The following is a 27,622-nucleotide window of genomic DNA, read 5'->3' on the forward strand; positions in this document are numbered from 1 at the left end:
TGCCAAGTCCAGAGTCTCTCATGGGTCCCTGTACGGCCTCCCATTGCTGCTGTCTCCATCGCCACACTCTGCTGCCATGTGCCACTTTCAGGTCTCTTCACACTGCTGGTGTGTTAAATTTTTTGACATAGGGTGCAGGCAGATTACGGGCCTCACATAGCTGCTGCCAGGCCCCTAATCTGCCATGGGCCCCTATAAACCGCCTCCTCATGCTGCTGCCAAGTCTAGAGTCTCTCATGGGTCCCTGTACGGCCTCCCATTGCTGCTGTCTCCATCGCCACACTCTGCTGCCATGTGCCACTTTCAGGTCTCTTCACACTGCTGGTGTGTTAAATTTTTTGACATAGGGTGCAGGCAGATTACGGGCCTCACATAGCTGCTGCCAGGCCCCTAATCTGCCATGGGCCCCTATAAACCGCCTCCTCATGCTGCTGCCAAGTCTAGAGTCTGTCATGGGTCCCTGTACGGCCTCCCATTGCTGCTGTCTCCATCGCCACACTCTGCCATGTGCCACTTTCAGGTCTCTTCACACTGCTGGTGTGTTTAATTTTTTGACATAGGGTGCAGGCAGATTACGGGCCTCACATAGCTGCTGCCAGGCCCCTAATCTGCCATGGGCCCCTATATACCGCCTCCTCATGCTGCTGCCAAGTCTAGAGTCTCTCATGGGTCCCTGTACGGCCTCCCATTGCTGCTGTCTCCATCGCCACACTCTGCTGCCATGTGCCACTTTCAGGTCTCTTCACACTGCTGGTGTGTTTAATTTTTTGACATAGGGTGCAGGCAGATTACGGGCCTCACATAGCTGCTGCCAGGCCCCTAATCTGCCATGGGCCCCTATATACCGCCTCCTCATGCTGCTGCCAAGTCCAGAGTCTCTCATGGGTCCCTGTACGGCCTCCCATTGCTGCTGTCTCCATCGCCACACTCTGCTGCCATGTGCCACTTTCAGGTCTCTTCACACTGCTGGTGTGTTTAATTTTTTGACATAGGGTGCAGGCAGATTACGGGCCTCACATAGCTGCTGCCAGGCCCCTAATCTGCCATGGGCCCCTATATACCGCCTCCTCATGCTGCTGCCAAGTCCAGAGTCTCTCATGGGTCCCTGTACGGCCTCCCATTGTTGCTGTCTCCATCGCCACACTCTGCTGCCATGTGCCACTTTCAGGTCTCTTCACACTGCTGGTGTGTTTAATTTTTTGACATAGGGTGCAGGCAGATTACGGGCCTCACATAGCTGCTGCCAGGCCCCTAATCTGCCATGGGCCCCTATATACCGCCTCCTCATGCTGCTGCCAAGTCCAGAGTCTCTCATGGGTCCCTGTACGGCCTCCCATTGCTGCTGTCTCCATCGCCACACTCTGCTGCCATGTGCCACTTTCAGGTCTCTTCACACTGCTGGTGTGTTAAATTTTTTGACATAGGGTGCAGGCAGATTACGGGCCTCACATAGCTGCTGCCAGGCCCCTAATCTGCCATGGGCCCCTATAAACCGCCTCCTCATGCTGCTGCCAAGTCTAGAGTCTGTCATGGGTCCCTGTACGGCCTCCCATTGCTGCTGTCTCCATCGCCACACTCTGCCATGTGCCACTTTCAGGTCTCTTCACACTGCTGGTGTGTTTAATTTTTTGACATAGGGTGCAGGCAGATTACGGGCCTCACATAGCTGCTGCCAGGCCCCTAATCTGCCATGGGCCCCTATATACCGCCTCCTCATGCTGCTGCCAAGTCCAGAGTCTCTCATGGGTCCCTGTACGGCCTCCCATTGTTGCTGTCTCCATCGCCACACTCTGCTGCCATGTGCCACTTTCAGGTCTCTTCACACTGCTGGTGTGTTTAATTTTTTGACATAGGGTGCAGGCAGATTACGGGCCTCACATAGCTGCTGCCAGGCCCCTAATCTGCCATGGGCCCCTATATACCGCCTCCTCATGCTGCTGCCAAGTCCAGAGTCTCTCATGGGTCCCTGTACGGCCTCCCATTGCTGCTGTCTCCATCGCCACACTCTGCTGCCATGTGCCACTTTCAGGTCTCTTCACACTGCTGGTGTGTTAAATTTTTTGACATAGGGTGCAGGCAGATTACGGGCCTCACATAGCTGCTGCCAGGCCCCTAATCTGCCATGGGCCCCTATAAACCGCCTCCTCATGCTGCTGCCAAGTCTAGAGTCTCTCATGGGTCCCTGTACGGCCTCCCATTGCTGCTGTCTCCATCGCCACACTCTGCTGCCATGTGCCACTTTCAGGTCTCTTCACACTGCTGGTGTGTTTAATTTTTTGACATAGGGTGCTGCAAGATAACGGGCCTCACATAGCTGCTGCCAGGCCCCTAATCTGCCATGGGCCCCTATATACCGCCTCCTCATGCTGCTGCCAAGTCCAGAGTCTGTCATGGGTCCCTGTACGGCCTCCCATTGCTGCTGTCTCCATCGCCACACTCTGCTGCCATGTGCCACTTTCAGGTCTCTTCACACTGCTGGTGTGTTTAATTTTTTGACATAGGGTGCAGGCAGATTACGGGCCTCACATAGCTGCTGCCAGGCCCCTAATCTGCCATGGGCCCCTATATACCGCCTCCTCATGCTGCTGCCAAGTCCAGAGTCTCTCATGGGTCCCTGTACGGCCTCCCATTGCTGCTGTCTCCATCGCCACACTCTGCTGCCATGTGCCACTTTCAGGTCTCTTCACACTGCTGGTGTGTTTAATTTTTTGACATAGGGTGCAGGCAGATTACGGGCCTCACATAGCTGCTGCCAGGCCCCTAATCTGCCATGGGCCCCTATATACCGCCTCCTCATGCTGCTGCCAAGTCCAGAGTCTCTCATGGGTCCCTGTACGGCCTCCCATTGCTGCTGTCTCCATCGCCACACTCTGCTGCCATGTGCCACTTTCAGGTCTCTTCACACTGCTGGTGTGTTTAATTTTTTGACATAGGGTGCAGGCAGATTACGGGCCTCACATAGCTGCTGCCAGGCCCCTAATCTGCCATGGGCCCCTATATACCACCTCCTCATGCTGCTGCCAAGTCCAGAGTCTCTCATGGGTCCCTGTACGGCCTCCCATTGCTGCTGTCTCCATCGCCACACTCTGCTGCCATGTGCCACTTTCAGGTCTCTTCACACTGCTGGTGTGTTTAATTTTTTGACATAGGGTGCAGGCAGATTACGGGCCTCACATAGCTGCTGCCAGGCCCCTAATGTGCCATGGGCCCCTATATACCGCCTCCTCATGCTGCTGCCAAGTCCAGAGTCTCTCATGGGTCCCTGTACGGCCTCCCATTGCTGCTGTCTCCATCGCCACACTCTGCTGCCATGTGCCACTTTCAGGTCTCTTCACACTGCTGGTGTGTTTAATTTTTTGACATAGGGTGCAGGCAGATTACGGGCCTCACATAGCTGCTGCCAGGCCCCTAATGTGCCATGGGCCCCTATATACCGCCTCCTCATGCTGCTGCCAAGTCCAGAGTCTCTCATGGGTCCCTGTACGGCCTCCCATTGCTGCTGTCTCCATCGCCACACTCTGCTGCCATGTGCCACTTTCAGGTCTCTTCACACTGCTGGTGTGTTAAATTTTTTGACATAGGGTGCTGGCAGATTACGGGCCTCCCATTGCTGCTGCCAGACATGTAATCTGCCATGGGCCCCCGTACCGACTCCTCATGCTGTGACGTTGCAACAAGGTGTAATTCAACCCTACATATGTTAGACCGCCTTTACGAACAGCTAAAGGCCATCACAGATTTCCTGATGTTAAAAGCGGATAAAGGTACTCCCTGTGTAACTTAGATGTCAGCCATTGTCAGCTCATGTGTGACACCTGCGCTTGCTCAGGCCCTTTGAGGAGGCCACGCTATTCGTGAGTCGGCAGGACTATGGGATGAATGAGGTCAAATCGGCCATGGGCCCCCGTACCGCCTGTTCACGCTGATGCTGGTCCCACAGTGTGACCTGGGTCCCTGTACGGCCTCCCATTGCTTCCACTCTGCCATGTACCTCTTTGAAATCTCCTCACACTCCTGCGGTTGTCCATTTTGTCATAGGTTGCTGGCAGATTAGCGGCCTTCCATAGGTGCCGCCAGGCCCCATATCGACCATGGGCCCCCGTACCTCCTGGTCACGCTGCTGCTGAGCCCACAGTGTGACCTGGGTCCCTGTACGGCCTCCCATTGCTTCCACTCTGCCATGTGCCACTTTGAAATCTCCTCACACTCCTGCGGTTGTCCATTTTGTCATAGGTTGCTGGCAGATTACAGGCCTTCCATAGGTGCCACCAAGCCCCATATCGGCCATGGGCCCCCGTACCGCCTGGTCACGCTGCTGCTGGGCCCACAGTGTGACCTGGGTCCCTGTACCGCCTCCCATTGCTCCCACTCTGCCATGTGCCACTTTCAGGTCTCCTCACGCTCCTGCTGGTTTCCATTTTGTCATAGGTTGCTGTATGGCCTCCCATTGCTGCTGCCTCCACCGCCACACTGTGGCTCCAAACACTGGTTTTGGCCCCGTGACTGGCCAAAGGAGTGAAGTGTGCAGTGATTCTAAGATCGACGGCACTCATCTGCATGTCATACTGACAGACAGTATTATTTCTCTTCCCCAGCAGACTCCAAGGGCATTTAAATTAAAGGTACAGTGTTCTGCACTAATATTAAGTCTCTCTGAAGCCTAGAAACACCCTTTTTTAAGTTAAATTCACAGCGAATTTATTCGACTCGAATCGAATATTGTCCACGAATTCGCCGAATCAGTCGAATCGAATTTTTCATTTCTTCGCTCATCTCTACCTGTGATCTTTCTCCACAATCCTCACTTTCAACTCTTCCTTTTTATTACTATTCTTTCTTTCCTTCCCTCTAACCTTTCTTTTCCCTTCTCCTATTCCTACTACTGCCTTACAAAACATTCCCTTTATCCTCCTACCTCCAATCAGATCCCTGAGCCTCCCACTAATTCCATATATTTTCCAGATGCCTTGAAGTCAGACCATCTTCCCCAATCCTTTTTAAATTTACCCATATTACCTTCGTCTATGGTATAACTCCTCCATCTTATTTATATATTCCACCCTGTCTAACCAGTCCCTCATTTTTGGAGGCTCCTGTAACTGCCAAAGTTTTGGGATAAGCCCTTTAGCCGCACTGATTAGGTGGTATAATACACTGTTTTTATACTGCTTCACTGGTGCTTCTGTCCTATAAAACAAGCACACCCACGGGTCCTTCTGTATCGTTGTTCCCAATATCTCTTGTATGAACTGGATTACATCTTGCCAAAACCCCTGTATTTTTGGACAAACCCACCATATATGTGCCATTGTTCCCTTAAGTCCACATCCCCTCCAACATAAAGGTGAGACTTCTACTCATTGTTTATGTACAACACTTGGTGTCAAATACCACCTTGTTAAACATTTATAATTCATTTCTACCATGTTCATGTTAATCAACCCATGTGTTAAGGCCTTTATTTAGAGTGTGATGCACATATCTCCCCCCTGTGCACACTCCTGTGTCTCATTGGGACCACAATCTAATTTTCTCAGCTTTTCAAAATTCTAGTTTTTTTTTTTTAACCTAATAAGGATATTCCTTTTGTCTGACCTTGCTCTCAAGGTGGCCTTTCTTGTTGCTATCACCTTTGCATGGAGGATCTCTGAGTTAGCAGCCCTATCCTGTAGGAAACCCTTCTAAGCGTTAGGCAAGAACGTGTTTATCTTCAGACATAAATCCTCTTTCGTCTCAACCGTGATATCTTCTTTCCAACTCAACCATGACTTTGACCCTCCTTCCTTATGTCTTGCTCCAGAACAACCAAATGAAATTTATCTACACTATCTTGATGTTATACACGCCGCTTATCTTTCAACTACTCCCTCTTTTAGGTATAGCTTATGGTTTGAAAGGTTGCTTCCCACTAAGTTAAGGCACGCTTTACCAGATCTGTTAGTACTTCATGGTATTTTTAGCATCATGCATCTGTTTCTCAGATTTGCAAGTCTGCCAGCTGGGCTTGTATTCACATATTTGTCAAGTTCTATTAGGTCATTGTTCAGGAAAGCCAGTTTGAGGCTTAAGGTGCTCTCTGAATCTGTCGAGCCTTCTTGACCTGTTTTTTTTTTTTGGCCTATTGGTGTGTGTTGCTGTGTTTGCTCATCATTTTGTTTGGACTTCTTTTGGATGTCCCAATGGTAAAGACTTCAGATTCTATGTCTGCTTCTTGGAGTACAGTACGAGACACAGACCCCTCCCCTCTGTTCTCATGATCTCCCTTTTGGTTGCGATGGAACTGAGGCTAACTAGTAGTGAGAAAGCGTTTATAAAGGGGAATGTCCCTGCAGTCTTCTTCCTTTTGGCGTTCAGTCACCTGAAGGTGGTTGTATGTAACCCAGTGGTAATGACTACAGATCCTGTGCCCCATTCTGTACTCATGTTGACAGGAGCCACATTCCTTTTGGTCAACGTCAGCAAAATCCCATTGACTTTAATTGAGCAATTAATATGGCAGTTTAGGGACTACACTTGAACTTCTTTGCAATGCAGTGTTTCTGCCCTCTTAAAGGGCTTTTATACTGCAGACAAAGCAGATCAAACACAATTTTTTCTTGTCAAAAGTTGCATTTTGAATTTGAACATATTTGCATTCTTTTGAATTGGAAAGGCAGCGTCTGATTAGAACTCACATTGACATGAACCCTAAGGCTGCTTGCACACTAATCTGTTTTTCTTCTGCTTTTGCATAAAAAAAAAGCGGAAGAAAAACGTTTGACCACATATTCCTATGGAACTCTTCACACTGATCCATTGTGGGTCCGATGCATTTTTTAAAATCTTGCTTGCTGCATTTTGAATGCAGGTTTGGTGTGGTAAAAAACTGCACCATAAACTCACCTCCCCATTGAAAAAAATGGAAATAGCAGCAAGAATGCAACCGCGATGCGTTTTGGGTGCAATTTTTGAATCACATGTCCTGTAAAAACACAGTGCAATCGCAGCAAAAACGCATGTGTGTGTTTGCTGCGTATCAGTGTGAAAGTAGCTTTAGTGTGTATGCATCAGAGAGGTAGATCTGATGTTTGGGCCTATGGCAAGTATGGTCAGACCATACTCCCATCTATTCTCTGAGAAAGATGTTCCAGTGTTCAGGTGGGTTTATTTGAATGTTACTTGTTTCCAGTTTAAGAAAATGTAACTGTTGCCGTTTGTTTAGAAGATAGCTGTAATTTTGTTATGTTAATCTGAATCCCTTCTTTTATCAGCAAACGCAGATACCAGACTACGCAGAGCTGATAGTGAAATTTCTTGATGCCTTGATTGACAAATACTTGCCTGTAATTGATGAAGAAGCCAGTGAGGAGTCTTTGCTGACACCTACATCTCCTTATCCTCCCGCTGTGCAGAGCCAACTGAGTATTACTGCGAACCTTAATCTTTCAAATTCCATGACCTCCCTTGCCACTTCCCAGCATTCCCCTGGTGAGTGTCAAATCTATGTTGGGTTCTTGAATGTATTTTGCTCTTTCTCCACTTGAGTGGAATTATAGAGCTTTGGGGAAAAAAAACGAGTGCTGAATGGTGTAAAAATATATAATGGCTGAATGAAGATAAATGCGTGAACACCTTTTTGTGTTTTAACAGTGCAATTTCAATTTTCAATAAAATGATGCTTTACTTTTGGGAACACAAGCAAGGTTTTTGTCAGCTAGACTATTTAGTTTTTTTATTTCTTTTCAAACAATCACTAGATAAATGAGTAGTTTGCTATAGGTAGCACCTTGATTTTATTATGAAATACCCAGCTCATTTTTAATGGAAGTATTATACCCACTTTGCCATTTTCCCTGTCGTTTTTCTTTTTTTTTTTCAGGTAAACATTGCCTACTATTTTAATTTTGAGCAAAAACCTAGCAAACCTATACATGTTTTGGTCTTTATTGGTGACATCATCACTTATTGACTTTTGTGACAAAACCTTCTAGTATTAGCAGATTGTTTTCACACACCCTCAGCTCATCACATAGGTTGTAATTACATATTGCCATACATGTTGTGTCTCATCCATGTGTTGGTTTATTTTCCACCATTATTCATATTCTTTCTTTTGTGTGTTTTTTTTTTTGTTTTTATCCCCCACCCCTTTCATTCTGTGTCTGTGAAGCTTCTCTGCCTTGCTCTAAATCTGCAGTTTTCATGCAGCCACTCCCTCATCAAGGTACTTCCTTTCAACCTATATGCACGAGTTCAGTGTCATGTGCAATAGCTTTGAGCGCTTGGAATGAGCATTTGTGTACTAACCTTATAAAATCTGGGAACAGCACACAATCATGGCTTTAGCAAAAGACATGCAGACAACACAGTTTTTTGGATATTAATAGTCTTGTTTATAATTAAACTGTAATATCACATTGGCATTTTCATTGCTGTATTTTAGAAATAATGCACAAATAACAAAAAAGACAGCACTTCGCAATACTGAATTATCCTGATAGATGCTGGGTTTTTAGAGGTGTCTTGTCACCATCTAGATTCACATACTCTCTGCAGACACTCAACATTAATTTCCTAAAACCCATATCTGGTCATGATTACCTTAGCTTGTTTACAGCAACAAATCCTTGCCATGCAGGCATATTCCTGTGTCCTACTAATCAATTTCACATGCTGGGGGTAGTACAACTACCAGTATTGTTCATGGCCACTATGGATGTAAGGGCTGCAGGTTTGAAAACCCTGCACTGCAGTTGTGTATCTGCCCCTCTCCTTCTGACCATTCACAAAACACATGGCTCCAGGCTGCTTTATATAATAATAACTAGAGGAGGGAATAGAAACACAACTGCAGTACTAGGGTCTGTGAGACATGCAGCACTTACACCCCGAAAGTACAGGGGGTACCTGTACTAAACCCAGCATGCAAACCTAGTGCTTTGCAAGACACAGATGTATGCCTGCATAATATGGATTTGCTTTTGAGGAAAAGGAACAGGAACTAGAAGTATGCCTGCATGGTGACCATTTGCTTCATAGAAACAGGAACGTTTGCTGCTGAAAACCTGTTAAGGAATCATGTTGGGATTTAAGAATGTGGATGAAGCCGATTGGGAAATATAGTTTCCCTTTAGGTGTCATTATTTGTATTCTTTAAATGTTGCTCTAACTCATTCACATTTTTTGTATGTAAACCTCAGCTTGAGTTATGGAGCTTTGTAAACAGGCTTTTTACAACAAATGATGTAACAATACAGTGAAAATAGAAGTCTGAAGCTCTGCTTGATATAATAGTGAATAATATTAATGCGCAATATTTCATATTTACCTGAATTAGAACAGAAATGTTCTAAAACTTTGGTCCAGACCAAAATAAGGAGAGAAAATATGTACAAAACCAATACAATTTTTTTTTTTTTGTAAAGAGACTGCAAGTACAGAAATCTTCCTGTCATGCTGCTAGAAATGCACTCAGGTCTCAGATGTCTACAAAAGGCAAATCAATCTGAAGTTAAAGTGGTTCCAAAGGCTCTAGGGCAGTGATGGCAAACCTTTTTGAGCCCGAGTGCCCAAACTGCAACCCAAAACCAACTTATTTCTTTCAAAGTGCCAACACTGCAATGAAACCTGAATATCGAGCTTTTGGTTTAGAAAAAACAACTCGTACAGCAGTGCAAACTAATTAACAGTACAGGGATGACCAGAGACTGCGGACAGTACAGAGATGACTGCTGACCTTTGGGGAGGGAGGGGGAGCGGGTACCTGAATTTGACAGGTACCCGCTCTTCCGCAGAGTTTTTTTTTTATCTTACCTGTTCCTTTATCCAGCCGCGCGCTGTCTTCCCGGCTTCTGTAGTGTGGGCGCTCGTCGGACAGCCGGATGCCCAGTGCGCATGCGCGAGAAGCGCTGCGCTTTGTGATTGGTCCGGCGGCTTCTGGGATCTGTCATGTGTCCCAGGTACCGCCTTACCATTCACAAAGAGCACTGCTTCTTGTGCATGCGCACTTGGGACCCGGCTGTCACGCACACTACAGCCGGGAAGACAGCGCGCCGCTGGATTCTCCTGGCGTGCCCACAGATAAGGCTCGGCGTGCCGGCTGTGGCACGCATGCCACGGGTTCGCCATCACTGCTCTAGGGTTTTTTTTCCTTTATGCATGAAGGTAAAAAACCTTCAGTGTGCAGCACCACCCTCCGGACCCGACCCGTCCAATCCTTACCTGAGCCCCCTCTGATCAAGCGATGTTCACAACAGCCTCTGCTGAGACAGCAATCACAGCCGGTGAGCCAATGAGGAGAGAGTGGGGGTGGGCCGAGCCTCGGCTCTAGGTGTCTTATGGAAGCATAGAGCAGCTGCTTGGGAATGAGCACGCAAAGGTGCTACCAGAGTGAGCGGCTTTCCTTGGGGTCACTGCTCGAGTGGGAGGAGCGCCGGCGGGGACCTAAAAAGAAGAGGATCAGGGCTGCTTTGTGCAAAACCACTGCACATAGCAGGTAAGTATGACATGTTTGTTATTTTAAGAAAAAAACACAAAGCTTTAGGGCTCGTTAACACTTGACTGTTTTACCAACTCTTGCCAAACGCTCCTATAGCGTTTGGCAAGCGTTGGTCCGGTATTTGCAGAGCGTTTTTTAACGCTCGGCAAACGCTCCGCAAATGCCGCATGCGAAGTTCAGCGGCGGTTGCTAGGTGTTTGCCGAGCGTTAAAAACGCCCTACAAATGCCTATAATGAAGTTTGAATGGTGTTACCGCTCCGCAAACGCCCCACAACCGCACTGCAAATGCTGGCCAGGCGAGACTAGAATAGAAGGCTTCAACTCCTCCTGACTGGACCAGAGGTGTCCGTTTTGACACAACGCTAACGCTCCCGTTAGAACAGCACCATGTGCTGCAATGTGCATAATTGTCCAAGGCGTTTGGGAAGAGGTAAAAACACTTCCCAAATGCCTTTCTGCCGCCTGCACACAACGCTAGTGTGAACGTAGCCTTAGTGTCACTTTAAGGTTAAAAACTGTGGGATATCACAGAAAGTCTGCAGGGGACACAAGGAAGCTCTGCATTTCTGACGAGAGAAACATTTATGTATGTATTTCGAACTAACAGATTTGACAAAATGTTTAATAATATATTAAAAAAGAGAAGAGAAAGTCATTGTTAGGGTTTACATATACTTTAGCCAGGATAAAAAGAGTTTTCTTATCCTCCCGGATATGCAATGTGTTGGAGGTGTGTGAATCACAAGCCTGACTAAAAAAATTTACAAATATTTTAGCTGGTAAAATATATTGACAAATTTAAATGGTGTGTGCTAGGCTTGTTTACAATGGAAATGTGATAAGATTTAGTGTCTCTGCATATCAGCTTCTTGCACACATCGCATGATGTGAGCTTTCATGTTTAAAGTGCAACCCAGGACAGAAGCCAGAGGGTTGTCCGAACATGCCTTTACACCTGAACATATTAAGTTGTCTATTTAGCCTTCTGGATAACCCAAAAGGATAGTTGGGAAGACCTTTTCTCATTCTAGATGGTGCCAGGACCCCCAGCTAATTATCCCACACTTACTCAAACATATGAACAAGGGTAGATTGGACGGGTCTTTGAGAGATTTTCTGAAAAGTCAGCAAAAAAGCTTTGGACATCAGCAGAGCTCATTATTTAGGCGCACCTCTTAAATTGTCTAGGGTTTGCCAAGAATATTCAAAAATATTGTTTGGTCCCAACCATAATAAGGAGAGAAGATGTGTACAAAACCATTATACGGTTTCCTTTAAAAGGACCTACCTAATCTATCTTTGCTAAAAACAGTGCCTAATAGCAGGCACCACAGAACACTTGTGTGTACCTTTGAACTCCAATTCACTCTAACTACAAAATTCTGACATTCCTATTACTATGAAAGGAGCACCAGTTATTTACTGTGCTACCCCATGGGATAGTGGGAGGGCAGGGTAGTGATAGAACTTTAAGGCTCCGTTTACACTCGTACGACTCCAAAGTTGCACGACTTTGAAGTAACATTTTTTATATTTTTCCAAAAATGGGTATTATTTTGTGTTTGCGTGCACTAAATTCTTTAAAGTGTATTTTTTCCAAAAAAAATTGTTTTTAAAAAAACGCTGCGCAAATACCGTGTGACATAAAAAAAAGTAACTCATTTTGATTTCTAGGGCCTCTGCTTACAAAAAAACATATAATGTTTTGGGGTTGTAATTTTCTAGCAAAAAAATGTATTACATGTAGTAAAGAAGTGTCAACATAGGCTTGGGAAGAAATTGGTTAAAGTAAAGCTAAGGGCAAACCTTTTAAAGTTTTGGATAGAGTGGGGGGGGGGGGGGTATTAGAACACCTGTCAGGTTTGTATTGCTGTCTATGCTTTCTTTAGGGATATTCACTTGATATATCATGTTTACGGTTATCATCAAAAGTGAAAGTTAAAAAAATTTGGGTTGTCCCCAAAACAGTAATAGAGAGGACATCTTCCAAAGGGGATACTAGTTATGGTGACAACCAAGGATATGCTCGTTTTGGAGGGATTTCTTTTCACTCTCAGTTTTTGCTATGGGACAGGAAGTGAAGGGAAGTCTTCCCAATGAGACACTGATGGCAAAAATAAAATTGACATCAGTTTTAGCTCACCCTTAAGGTTTGTGTAGACTGAACAAAAGTCGTCCGGATCAGCAAGATCTAGACACATTTTGATCTATCTATTGGCAGGCTGGTTGTACTGAACCTATTCTATGGAACCTATTCTATGTTGCACAACAAGTCTGTCGGGGTTTTCATGTGGCTCTATCCTGACAGTGGGGAAACCTCGCACTGTCAGAATGCAAAAGAGATACTGTATTTCCTTCAGCCCGTTATTGAAGTAAAGAAAAATGCATAATCTTTGGCCAGCCTTACTCTATGCAAAATGAAAAAAATGTTTTGCCATTAGTTCTTTAACCACTTGCCCTCCAGAAGATTTACCCCCCCCTTCCTGACCAGGCCGTTTTTTGTGTTACGGCGCTGCCTTACTTTCACTGACAATTGCGTGGTCATGCAATGCTGCACCCAAATGAAATTTACGTTCTTTTTTTCCATATGAATTGTGCTTTCTTTTGGTGGTATTTGATAGCCTTTGCTGTTTTTTTGCGTTATAAAAAAAACACTGACATATTTGAGGAAAAAAAAAATATTTTTGACTTTTTGCTATTAAACATGTCCAGTAAAAAAATTTTCAAAATCACATTTCGTAATAAATGTTGGCAAAAATGTATTCTGCTACATATTTGCTAAAAAAAAACAAACCCAATACGTGTAAATGAATTGGTTTACATGAAAGTTATAGCATTTACAAATGGCGGTATATATACTGGATTTTTTTATTTTTTACTAGTAATGGCGGCGATCAGCAACTTGTAGCGGGACTGCGGTAGGCATTCTGACACTTGGGGGAACTGACTTGGTGTCCCTGACATATCCAGTGACACCAATACATTGATCAGTGCTAAAAAAAAAAAAAAAAACACTGCCACTGTACTAATGGTACTGGGCAGGAAGGGGTTAACATGAGGGGCGATCAAAAGGTTAACTGTGTGCTGGGGTGTGTTTTACTATGGGGCCGTGTGTTTGTGCTTCACTGTGCACAGCCATGCAAAATCGTGTGCACGAGCTGACAGGGTGGAGAACTGTTTTGTTTACAAACAGTTCTCCCCGTCAGAGATCCTCGGCAATCACCTGGCGCTGGCGAGTAATCACTGGCTGGGACCCGGTGATTGATATCCTCGGCTGCAAATGACGGTGCAGGTAGAGCGCGCATACACGCCCCCTACTCGGAAATGCTAAATCACGTGTATTTATACGTGATTTTGCGCACCCGTGCCACTCTATAGCAGTATTTCTACTATAGGGCGGATGGGAAGCGGTTAAAGCATATGTCAAGGCAAAGGAAAATAGCATATGTAGTACTTATCTACAATACTTGCACATTTCCATGTGTTTTTTTTTTCCCCCTTAAAGGACTCTGCAAGTACAGAAGAATTCTTGTTGATCTGCTAGAAATGCACTCATGTCTTCAAAGCATAAAGGTTAATCTGCAGTCAAGGATAAAAACTATTGTGGGCTCTGGGATAGAGCTCACAGGAAGTATGCAGAGGACACAGGACAGCTCTGAATTTGACGAGCAATTTTTTTTTTTTTTTTTCATTTTTCAAACAGATTTGACCAAATGTCTCTAGTATTGAAGGGGACAAAAAAGAGAAATTCATTGTTGGGGTTTACATACATTTTAAACAGACAGGTTTCTCACACCCCTGGATATGCAATGTGATGGAGGTGTGTGAATCACAAGACTGGCTGAAAAGATTTACAAATATTTTAGCTGGTAAAATAGTTCATATATTGACACATTTCAGTAGTGTGTGCTAGGATTGTTGACAACTGCATAAGTTGAAATGTGTGATTAGTTTCAAGTTCTCTGCATATCAGCTTTTTGCACAGATCGCATGATGTGAGCGTTTTTGTTTAGTGAAGTGCAACCCAGAACAGGAGCCAGAGGGGTGTCTGATCATACCTTTACATCTGAACACATTAAGTTGTCTATTTAACCTTCTGGATAACCATAAATGATGGGGGGGATACCTCTACCCATCCCAGGTGGTGCCAGGACCACTTTTTTTCTTGTCACTTTTTTACTATCTTGTCTTAGTCTAATGTCAATGGGAGGCCTACCACCCCGTATCTAGAAAGAGTTGATCAGGAGGGTTAAAAAGCTTGACCCAATTACTACTGTTGGCAGCGTCTGCCAGTAACACTCATCCCCTTCGCTTTTGATTGTCAAGCAGCATGATGTTTGGCTAACCTAAGCTGTTGTATATGTGTCAAACTGCCAGTCAAGTGTACACATCCAACTATCCTCATAGATCTATAGACCGCTTAATTCTCTCTTCCTAAAACCTGGCCATGTATGTTGCAGTCTGATCACACAGCATGTAGTGCAGGCTCCTTCATGATTGGGAAATACATTATACACACATTGTACAATAACAGGTTTGGCCATGGTAAAACATACATAGAAAATGGAGAAAGACTTAAACCTCTCACCTAAAGTTCTCAAACTTCTAATTCTGGAAATACATTATTGCTTTAATTATTCACAAAAAAAAAAAAAAAAGTTTATAAAGGGAACAAGCTAACTTGTCCTGAAGCCTTAGGACCCATTTACACTGACTGTGTGTGTTAAAGCATGGGGTTTTCTTGAACTATGGTGCCTTGTGTTACATCAGCTCATTCATTTTGAGTAGGATGGCAGCATACCCTAATGCACGAAAAAAGACATCTACAGCTAAGCATGTGTATTGACAGCTAATGTACATGTATGTTGGGTTGAAAATTATGTGCTTTGCAGTAGAACAGTTGTTTTTTTGTTTTTTTTTCAACCATGGATCATGACAACATGTGGAGGAGTGGGGGGTGCGGTGAAGGCAGACAAAGAGTTGCTCATCTAACAAACCGTGTAACTAGTGACCTTTTTTATTAGAAATTTTTTAAATTTACATAACTTCTTTTCCAGAGTTTACAACATTTCAAAGTATACCATTGTCCAGAAAACATGCATTTCAATATAGATCTCCCATAGCTTTAAAAAAAAAACAAAAAAACTACCAAACTGATTGTCATTGAGTCCCCAGCACCCTCTAAATTTCCATAGCCTCTAAAATTGTCTGTACAGCTCTTAAATCCAATTGTGTCAGACCTGGGGTGGTCAGCCACCCCACCAATATTATTTAAAATTTACTGAGGAAGCCATGATGCTGAAAAATTGAGCATTCATACCTCAAGGTAGGACCCATATTACGAGAAGAAAGGGGGAAGCACCACTTGAGTGCAGTATTACGATGCTCATTTATTGTTAAATCGTTAAAAACAATCACAAGAAGCAAGAAAATGTATCACTCATCATGTGAATCATGGGTCTGCAGCTCTCCTCTGTCCTTTGGAACGGCCACCGCTGTCCCAGGCAGTAGATGGTGATGTTGGGACATGGACGCCCTGTGACCCAGGAAGTCCTCCACAGCCAGCGTGGAACACATGGGCAAAAATGACGTCACCAAAGGAAGAGACACATGGAGAAAACAACACAGGCTATGCACTCAGAGCTAACTGATCCTTCTACAGGCCTGGGAGTGCATTACTCAGGATGATGTAAAAATAAAAATATTTTTGTAAGAGCAAATAATGATGTATCATACCCTATAGGTTCAAAACTACCAAAGGAATACAATGGAAGTAATGAATGGTGGGGTAGGGTGAGCAGAGTGGTATAGGGAGAGGAGGGAATTAACAGGACAGAAAAGATGAGACAGCATATGGTTATAGTAAAGTGTGTACTTCTTCTGTTTTTTCTTTGCGCCCACCCGGGGCTAAGTTGCCTAGGGAATATGTTTCCTGTTGGCATAAACGTTTAAAACGTTCCGCTGTGGGGAGCGCCCTAGATATGGACTGAATGATGCAGTGAGACCTGAGGTGGACTTTTGATGGTGTTCAAGAAAGTGCCTGAGGACACTTGTTTGTCACACTCATACTCTATTAGGCGTCTCTGCTTACCAAAACGTTTGCGCAGAGTTCTAATAGTTCTCCCAACATAGAAGAGCCCACATGGGCATGACAGACAGTACACAACATAATCGGTCGTGCAGTTGTAAAATTCATTAATGGGACATGTTGTTCCTTTTACCAAGAAGATTTTTTGACCATGTTTAACGTGGGCCAGTAAGGCAAAGCTTCTTCTTACATTCATTCATGCCTTTTAGGAAAAGGGTAGTGGGATGTGCTTGGGTGTTTTTTTTTTTTTTTTTGAGACAGATAAAGCTTTATTTTGGTGGTATTTATTCACCACTGGGATTTTTATTTTTTTTGCTATATAAATGAAAATGTCCAAAAATTTTGAAAAAAAGTTTTTCTTATAAAATTTTGCTAATTAATAGTATTTCATCATAAATCGTGGCCAAAATGTATTCCATTATCTTTTTAGTATAAAAAAAAAATAACCCAAATTAGTTTATAACCACAAATTATAATTTTTAAACATTTTTTCACTTTTTTTTTTTTTTTTTTTATATTATTATGTTTGTTTTTTATACATACTGTCACCCTAGCAGTACAGTGTCACCATGGTGACAGTGTACTACTTGTGGGGGGTGATTTTGTGTTTTTTTTTTTCTTTTACACCGATTGCTTTTACACCCATAAAGGCTATAAAAGCAATAATTTCTCCTTCTCTCTACTGTAGCTGCATTCTTGCAGCCATTGAGAACTACTGTGTGAGCTGTGATTGGTCACAGCTTGTCACATGGTACAAAGCTGTTGTGAATAGCCTTGTACCATGTGACCTCTGATCATTCACAGATTTCACACGTAGTAAGCAATGATGTCAGAAGTGACATCTTGCTTACTACTCTGCTTGTGATCACTGATTGGCCAATCAGTGATCACATGATCGGGACCTCGGGTCCCGTCCAACGATCGGTGTTCCACTGTGTCCGGAGGACACAGCGGGCACCGGATCGCGGTGCTGCTTGCTCCCAGGGAGCGAGCACAAGCAGGGTGCGGGGAGGCCGTTTATAAACGGCCGTCCGACCCTGCACTGCCACCGTCCAGCCGTTTATATACATGGGCCGGACGGTAAGTGGTTAAATTTCTGCACAATTTCAAGGCACCCTATTCCAAAATGTAAAAACTAAACTAATAGTTTTACATAATGCAGCAGTATTCACACACTTAGGATACCCAGCAATAGAGGATGCAAAGCAAACATGCCTTTGCACACTGGTACTGACTAGTATTCCAGTGTTTCTCTTCTCCCTCACTCCGCTAATGTGACCCCAGTGCTAATGAAAAGGGACAGGGGTGAGGCAAACAAGGATGCGTTGCTCGATGTCCTTATCAACTGATGATGCCATTGGTTATTAGAACACCAGCGGGTGAAGGATATAATGGTGCACAATGAAAACCTGTGGCTTTGTGTAATTAAAAGGCAGGCTTGGTCTACCTGCTGTCTGATATACAATTTTTAGGCATTTTGTCAAGGTACCCCAGGGTTGAATAAGGTCTGATTTAGAGGGCGTATAATGAATTTGCAGTGTTACAGAACATTCATAAAGTATACAGACCCCTTCACTTTTTTCAATTTTATGTTGCAGCCTGAGACTACAGTTTAAATTTTTTTCTCATTAATCTACACGCAGTACACCAAAACAGAAGAAAGAGGAAACTGAAGAGGGGCATTCAGCTGTTTCAGGGAGGAATATCTGTTCCACTAAGTGCTGCCCCTGCTGCCTCTCCAGTGCAGGTTCCGGAGTTGGCATCCAAGGGATGTGATTTACCAGTCACCTGCCCTGATCGAGGGGATGCCAACTCCCCAATAGATTGGACTTGAGTCAGGCAAATTTGTGAGTTAAACAGTACTTTCTATGGTCTAAACAGACTGTTCTCCCATTAACCCCTTTTCTTTCCACATCCAATTTATTCCCTCAAGATCAAGATAAAAAAATAGCAGGAGGGCTATAAATAAGGGAAGTCGCTATTTAGGTTATTCAGGTTTGTGCATCCAACCTCTAGATAATGTATTTCCTACCTGCATGACTGGGATACCATTATTATTGGTGGTCTTTATTACCTGTGTCAAATTTAAATTTAAACAGAGCCGTATTCAATTTCAGAGTGCAGAAACTCCTTGCACCCAAGAGGCTGACTGTGGTCTGATTGGTTGTGATTTCTTTTTTCTCTGGTTAGTTGCTATTGGTTACGGCCAATTTGCGCATACTCATTGCACTTTTTAGAAATAAACTGCAGTGTACGTAGAACTGTTTATGAAAATATTATCAAAGTGCATGTTTTATCATTCTCAAAGCAGAACTATTTTGCTGATAACGTTCACTAGGATAAGAGTAATTGGACTACTTGGTGATAATGAGCTTCACACACTTGAATAAATAAGGTCCATTGTGTATGTTTTTGCACTGATTTTTTTTTCCCACCACAATAAAATCTCACTGTCCTTGTTTTGGTTCTCTGCCATAGGGATTGACAAGGAAAACGTGGAACTGTCTCCCACCACTGGTCACTCAAACAGCAGTAGAACGCGCCATGGTTCAGCAAGCCAAGTGCAAAAGCAAAGAAGTGCTGGCAGCTTCAAACGTCACAGCATCAAAAAGATTGTGTGATTTTTTTTTTTTTTTTTTTTTCTTTTATTATTTCTTATTTATTTTAAAGTTCCTTTTCTAAAACTGACTTAAGCGGGCGGCTTATCCTTGGCCCCGGCACAATATGATGCTGCACTTAATTTTTCTTTTTTTTTTTTTACCGTTTTCCATGCAGTCAGCCATGTCGCCAGAAGATCAACGCATTGAAAGCATCGTTTGAACTTTATACCATTTGGTTTCCTTATACATTTTCCTTTGTTTTTCCTTTTCCAGTTATTTCCAATCTTTGAGGGAACCATGGTCACAAGCGTATCAATGCCTTGTGAGTTTTAGAATGAAGAAATTTTGTATTTTGATAATGGTGGCCCTGCCTTTACTGCATTAACTGTGTAAACATTAGTGGCATTCTCATGAGTCTTTTTTGCCTTGTCTTTTTTATTATTATTATTATTATTATTTGTGTTTATTTTGTTTTGCATTTAACTAAATATTAAAGCTAATCCTTTATAGTGGCTTTGGTGGGAAAAGAAACCAGTTTAAATCCTCCCCCTTAAAAACACTTTTAGCTGTGGAATTTTTTTTACCTATTTGCTTAAAAAATAATTTCCCGCCCCAAATAAAAATGTTTTTTTTTTTTGGTTTTTTTTTTTTCTAATGGTACTTTGTTGAAACAAATATGAACTGGTGTCTGAAATGGGCCACCATACTAATTAGATTTTTGGGTACTTGCAATAAATTTGTTAAAGTAATTATATTTTTATTCCTATAAAAAATATATATATATATCTATCTATTCCAAATGTTGTTTGCGCTGTTAAAGTATTACAGCATCTCTTTCATCTGAAATGCATCAATGAGTTCTGTCCTTCCAATGCACTATTTATGAAAGGCAGAATGTATTCTAAAATTAATGTGTTTGAAATGTTATGTAAATATGTTTGTGTATTTGGGGAAAAATACTGTGGTGTTTTCAGAGTAAAGATATAGTAAGTAAATTGGGTGCATCTGAGTAGTAAAAGGGCTTTATTTCCTTTCTGCTTGATGATCGTTTCCTTAACCCTTCCAGAGAGAGGCGTTAAAAGATTTCTTGCACTTAGGGGCATAATCTGTGTTAAAGGTATATGCCCTCATGATTGGAGTGTCATTTTCAATTCTGAAAGGACATATACTTGCTCTTTGGAGCTACTCACTTTAATGTGCAATGTTAAAGTTTAAACTTGGGGGAGGGGCGTGAGGCAGGTGCCTTTGTTCAGGCCAGCAAATATAATGGTACTTTTGAACTGACAGGATCCTCCTTGGAGGAGCTGCATCATGAATTGTGCAATGCACTTAAACATTTACGTAGATCTGGTATAGTTAGCAGTCTGTTGTCTTTGCCACCCTTCAGAACTATGGTCTTTCTTGTTACCTATTAAATTTCACATCCGCTGTATTACTTGTAGTACTAAAGCTGGCTGTATAATGTAAATCCATCAAGTCACATTTCCAAAACTTACTTGTCCTTTAATGATAATGCCATTCTATTTAAAGATCAGTTACATTTTTTTTCCATATAAAATAGATCGTGTGACCAGAGAGTTACCATAGTTTTTTTTTGTCTTTAACAAAAAAAACATTTATTGTACAGGGGGCATAGAGGCAAAAACTGAACGCATGTTCTATCACTGTGAAAGATTTGAATTCTAGCATTCATTGAAGTATTAAATGACTGACTAACCATTTGATACTGTCTTGCGGATATGTGTCACTACAGCAAATCTTGGGGTATAATGCTATGTACCGGATTACTTGCAAAAAGGAGGTGATTGCTGCGCAGGGCTTTAGACACTTGTCCAGAACATTCTTAACTCAGAGGAAATCAATCCTTTTTGACAAATTTGAGCAAAAGGGAAAGACATCTAGGTGCTTGCATTTAGGGCTTAAATATATTTACTGCTGAACACATGTATAATTGAAATACTTAGAATGCTATTCTACAACTTAGATCTTGGACTAATGACCAAGAATGGCTTTAAAGTAAAACACAAAATATAGTTCATTGTAAGAAAATTATAGAGTGATTTAAGTGTATTTCAGTAAATCAAACTCCACAGCTAAACAAATATAATGGTACAAATAAGTGTTGGGATTTAATAATTATAGCACATAATCTGCATTTAACCATATGATAACGCGTATTTCACAGATGTAAATAAGTGTCTTATTTTGTTGTTTTCTGACATTGTGATTTTGTTTTGTTTACAGTCCTGAAAAAATAAAACTGTGGACAGAAACCTATTATGCAAATAGTCTGCCAAAATCCCAGTGTACTTCTGTTTAGCTGTAGCTGGTGTAATGACTTGAAGGACAAGGCTTTACATGGAAAGTGCAAAAACTTACACGTAAATGCATGGAGGATTCTCAGCACAGCTCATGTAGGGGGAAAAAACCTGGAGAAAAGGAAAAGTAAATTTGTTGTCCTAGCTTGTTCAGAATCTGTGGACAGCAGCTTCTTTTTACCTTTTTTCTAGCTTGAATATGTGAGCTGCTCTATGGAATGAAGTCATTTTATAATGAAGTAACACATTTGGAGGAATGTTTTGCTAACAGACTGATGGGCTTCAATATCTACATCAGAGATGTTTTTGAATATACAGTTCCCATAAAGTGCTGCGTTTATTTAAATTATTATTATTTTTGGTAATGCAAATGACAACCATATCTATCTGCCTGTCAAGAAATTACATAGATAACTAGTAGTTCTTTAACTGCAGCAGATTTACTAAGCAGTGTTTCTTCCACACCCTTCTCTAGCATATAGGATCCAAGTTGCTGAGAAGACACAGGTTGATTATGTACTTGGGATATTTTTGCAAAGCAGGGTAGGTTACTCTCCAGTAAAGATAAGAATTTATTTTGTCTGAAGAATAAATGTAGTAGAAAAAAACTGGTATCATCCTCAGTGCATACATATAGTCAAATAAGTAAGCCCACTACCCTAGCCTCATTCTCACTTTGATGTGAAGTGTATCCAACACAGTGTTTTACAGGCAACGTTTTGACGGTGGCTGTACCTCACAACTATAGAAAGAGCAGAAAGCCATGATCTGAATGCTGTGGATAGTGTGTGGGTCAGGTCACTGTATCACAACACTCCAGCTTAATTCTATGAAGTTTGAACTGAGCCATTTTGGTAATCATGGCTAAAAAGCCACAGTGTGAATGAACCTTTAGACATAAAAGGTGACAAGAAATACTTTTTGCTGCTGAATCTACTGGTGAGGATCATAGTGATGGCCTTGTGATTAAATTCATAGGCCATGTGATCCCTACCTAAAGGAAAGGTCATAGCAACTTGCTGCAAGTGACTTTTGGGCAGTGAAGGTAGTTCATGTCTTTTCTAACCTTTTATTTAAAGGAGGAGGGTTGTGGGAGGGATCTTACTTGACTATAGGCCCACTATAAAACTTTGTGCCAAGAAATAACCTTTTTTTCTTGTCCCCCTGAAAAGTCTACTTGTATGCAAGTCTAAGTTCACCCTAGAAATATTCTTTGAACATTAAACAGCTACATAACACTTGATAAATGCATAGCTCCATGTTTAACCGCTTCAGCTCTGCCCCATAGCAGAAATACTGCTACAGGGTGGCAGCTGTGCGCAAAATCACGAATATATAAATGATTTTGCATTTCCAGGTAGGGGGGCGTACGCCCTACCAGTGCTGCCATTCGTGGCTGTCAATCACCAGGTCTCGACTGGTGATTACTTGCTGGTGCCCAGTGATTGCCAAAGATCTCCGGGGGGGGGGAGGGGGGTGTAAGAACTGTTAGTAAACAAAACAGTTATCCTCCCTGTCGGCTCCAGCACACTGCTTTGCATGGCTGTGCACAGCACGACCATGCAAAGCAGTGTGCTTACAGTGAAGCACAAACACAGAACATAGTTAAAAACAGCACACAGTTAACCCTTTGATCACCCCAGATGCTAAGCCCTTCCTGCCCAGTGCCATTAGTACAGTGGCAGTGCTTTTTATTAGCACTGATCACTGTATTGGTGTCACTGAGGATGTCATTGACACCAAGTCAGTCCCCCCCCAGTATCAGAATGCCTGCCGCAGTCCCGCTGTAAGTCGCTGATCGCCACCATTGCTAGTAAAAAAAATTTGAAAAGACCCAGTATGTATACCGCCTTTTTGTAAACACTATAACTTTCATGTAAACCAATTAATGTACACGTATTGGGATTTTTTTTTTTTTAGCAAAGACATGGAGCAGAATACATTTTGGCCTAAATTTGAGGAAATTTGATTTTTTAAATTTTTTTACTGGACATGTTTTATAGCAAAAAGTCAAAAATACAGCTTTTTTTTTTTCTTTTTTTTTTTTATAGCTCAAAAAAAAGAGATCAAATACCACTGAAAGAAAGCTCTATTCATGGGGGAAAAGGGACATAAATTTAATTTGGGTGCAGCATTGCATGACCGCGCAGTTGTCAGTTAAAGTAACGCAGCGCCATAATGCAAAAAATGGCCTAGTATGGAAGGGGGTAAATCCTCACGAGGGCAAGTGGTTAAGTAGTGTTTGTGCTCTAGTATTCCAGCTGGCAACTGCCAGGCACTACAATATAAGTTATAGTGTCACTCAGCCCCCCCCCAGTACTATTGATGTCTAGTGATTGCAAAGCCTGACTGGGAAATGATTGCTCTGTACCCTGATGCTGTCAAAGATGTACATAGCCAAAGGGGGGGGGGCTGAGAAACCCCATGAGTTGCACTGCATTGCTGTTAATTGCTGGCAGTTTCCAGTGCTGATTGCTGGACAAACAGAAGTCAAGCATGGTGCTATGCATTTATCAAGATCTAAGTTATCAAGCTGTATGTATTGTAAGGCAAATTCTACCTTAAGAGTAAACAGTCCATGCAGACAAGGGGCCCAAGAATTTTACATTGCCCTGTGTTTTTTTGCCAAAATACTTATTAATGTGATTGGCACACCTTCAAGCCTGCCCGATATACTTCCATATTGTTTACATTCACTTATCCCCAGTATCTTCCAGGAAACAACAGAGTTTGTTCTCAGCATCACAGCAATGTACCTTGCCCCCCCCCCCCCAAAAGAAGCGCATGCACATTATGCACTCCTTCCATGTTCAAGTAATGTTGGGCCACTGGAGAGAACGTTGTGTGCATGTGTCTAGGAAAGAGCACATCATGCACATGCTCATCTTGGAAAATAGAAGCACAGTGCTGTGATGCTGAGAATGGTTGTCTAAGCTCTGCTGTGTCCCAACACTATTCGTGAAGACAAGGGTAAACAATATGGGAGTATATTGGGCAGGCTGTTGGGATGCCAGCGGGGACCTACAGGTGTGCCAATGACAATACACTGTATTTTGCAGAAAGGCACAGTGCATTGAAATATACTGGGGCCCCATGTCTACATGTGTGATTTTACTCATAAGGTGGACTAATGCACATCGAGTAATTCTACGGTGAACGTCCACTTTAACAGACATGCATTCCTAATAGTGTAGATCACTTTATACATTCTAGTCTATTGAACAAGTTCTATGTACTGGAAGTATATTTATATAGTTCTGTGTACCATTTCTGTTTCTGTACCTGCTTACCCGGTTTGGTAAAGAATATATGGGCACCAACATAAAAATGTAAATTCAAGTTTAATAAAATAATACAATCAGTTTGAGGTATAAAATGTCTCTAAATGATGTATTTCTCTACAACATTTTTACATATATTGTTTCTGTGGCTTTTTTCTTGTCCTGTAGTTGCTTCCTTACCAAAGTCTTCACAGAAGCAAAGAGGTAGCAACAGACCTTTCAATATGTTTTTTCACAGAATGTGGAAACGTTTTTAAGCAAGCGTTTAAATATTCTCCAGTACTGTATTTTTAAAGCCTTGTCAAGTTTTTATTGCACTTTGTGTCTTCCTGTCCTAATGACACCCATACTCTGTTTTTTTTTTCTGGTGTTTCTTTCGAAGAGGGTGTCAAGGGATATATCCCAAATGAGGTCACATACAGCAATAAAAGCTTGACAGAAGTTTTCTCACTCAATGTATTTGAACAGTAAAAGATATTGTTTTGCTGAAGTGTGCTTTAACTGTAAGAAAAGAAAAATATTTAAAAACTCTGCGCCGCATTTTCCAGGTTATATTTTGATTAATTCTGCCATCAGATAAAACGTATAATTGTGAGAAATATTGACTGTTATTGGTTTGTATGAAAAGCAAATGGTGCCCATAGCAAACCTACACTTGTACTCAAATCTGCTGTATAAAAATGACAGGCACAATCTGATTGGTTTGTCATTTCTGTAAAATGTATTCTGTTTAAAAAAAAAAAAAAAAAAAAAAAAAAAGACCAGGAAACCTAAGATTTGCCTATTTTCTAGAAACATGTACCATTCATACTACATATTTACCCTTAGACACACCTAATAAACAGTTTGAATCTCTGATGTATATATTGGTTTCAGTCTGTGTAGATGGTATTGCAAGCCTGGGTAATGTCCTGTTCCTGGTGGGTGTGGGCAGTCTGTAAGGTTTTTAACATTCAATTTTAGGCAGTTTTTCCCTCCCTCTTAAGCATGTGTTATCCAATGTTATGCAACAGACTTTACCACAGAAAGTCACTTTTAAGTGTTAGCAACATTACTTTTTTAATGCAGTAAATTCATCTGTAAATATTTTTTGTGTAAAATTTGACAGAAAGGTATATTTACTACACTGTAAATACATGTGACAATATATTGTATTATTTTGCTTTTTTGTAAAGCAGTTAGTTGCTGTACATGTATAACATAAAAAATTTGAATATTCTAGTGTTAGTAATTGTTAACTTCTCTCCTTCCTGCTGTTGAGTATGTCATTTAAATGAAAAAAAAAAAAACATGATGCTGTGTTCTAAAAACTTTCACTGTGTATGATATATTATTTCCTTTCGGGCCATACAGTTTCAGCTGTTCCTTTACTCACTATCCTGTTAATATTGTAAGCAAGTGTATGCCAGCAGGAATAAAACTGCCACCGCCAGCCAAACTGGCACCTAGATACAGTTAGCAGATATGATTTATCATAACTGTTTTCTCCCCAATGTTCCCTCATGTATGTACATCCCCTTTTTTGAAGTAAAATGTAAATTCAACCTGCTATCACGTGTCTTTGTAATTATTACTATCCACTTTTTTTTTATTTACAAGTTTAAATCAGTATTTTTTGCTATAAAATTCTTATAACCCCAAACATATTATATATATGTGCCGGCCACTAGCTGAGGGAAAAAAAAAAAAGATACCGGGGTTATGCATGATCTCTTCAGCCTTAACCCCAGTAAACCACAACGTGTATATATATATATTGCAGTTGGCAAGTCGCTATCATGACAATCGGCTGTGATAAATAACTATCTAATCTCTAGTGGCAATATTTCATTACCAGAATGTCCTGTTTTGACAAACTGGCATAGCCATCAGTGTCACATTGATAAATTCTCTACAATGTACACTTAAACTGCAAATGCAGTTGCAGTGACACTTATTATTGCCTTTTGGGAGAGGGATTTGACACATTCAGTCCGCTTCAAGTCCGGACACTTTCATGCCCTTCCTGTCCAGGCCAGTTTTCAGCTTTCAGTGCCATCACACTTTGACAATTGTGCGATCATGCAACACTGTACCCATATGAATTTTTTTGAGACAGATAAAGCTTTATTTTGGTGGTATTTATTCACCGAGGTTTTTTTTGCTATATAAATGCAAAATTTTATAAGAAAAACACTTTTTTAAAAAATGTTTGGACTTTTTCAAATAAATATTTGCTTCATAAATCTTGGCAAATTATATTCATGTTAACTTTTTAGTAAAATAAATAACCCAAATTAGTTTCTAACCAAAAATTATAATTTTTCAAAAACATTTTTTTATTTTTTTTATTTGTTTTGTTTTTTAACATACTGTCACCCTAACAGTGACACTGTACTACTTGTGGGGGGGAGATGAAGAATTTTGTATATTTTTTTTTTTACACTGATTGCTTTTACACCCATGAAGGCTGTAAAAGCAACCATTTCTCCTTCTCTCTGGTTGCATTTTTGTCACATGGTGCAAGGCTGTTGTGAATAGCTTTGTACTATGTGACCTCTGTGACCATTCATAGATTTCACAAGTAGTAAGCAATGATGTCAGGAAGTGACATCTTGCTTACTACTGTTCATGTGATCACTGATTGGCCAATCAGTGATCACATGATTGGGACCTCACACAGAAATCGGTGTTCTGCCGTGTCCTCCGGCTGTGAATGCGGCTGCTGTTTATGTACATGGGCCGGACAGGAAGTGGTTAAAAGGATAAGTTCACCTTTTGGACAAAAATAATAATTGCACATTTTTTTTGCAGGTAAAAAAATGTGCATTTATTATTTTTGTTCAATGGAGCCTGGAAACCATTGCACCAGCAATCA

General features: G+C 41.8%; 1 protein-coding gene across 3 annotated transcripts in view; it reads left to right on the plus strand.

Moving 5' to 3' along the window:
• NF1 (neurofibromin 1) overlaps positions 1-26,314 on the plus strand; it is a 364,217-nt gene extending 337,903 nt beyond the window's left edge. For 2 of the 3 annotated variants that reach the window (XM_089678515.1, XM_089678513.1), the window contains 3 exons: positions 7,251-7,467; positions 8,150-8,203; positions 19,045-26,314. In XM_089678515.1, coding sequence (XP_089534641.1) covers positions 7,251-7,467; positions 8,150-8,203; positions 19,045-19,187 — 414 coding nt within the window. In that variant the 3' untranslated portion in view covers positions 19,188-26,314. The remainder of the gene's footprint in view (positions 1-7,250; positions 7,468-8,149; positions 8,204-19,044) is intronic. The other variant, XM_089678514.1, reaches the window with a different exon arrangement.
• The last annotated feature ends 1,308 nt before the right edge of the window (positions 26,315-27,622 follow it).

Source organism: Staurois parvus, unplaced genomic scaffold, assembly GCF_062004578.1.
Source record: "Staurois parvus isolate SC_StPar_1 unplaced genomic scaffold, SC_StPar_1.0 ptg000206l, whole genome shotgun sequence".
Lineage (NCBI taxonomy): Eukaryota > Metazoa > Chordata > Amphibia > Anura > Ranidae > Staurois > Staurois parvus.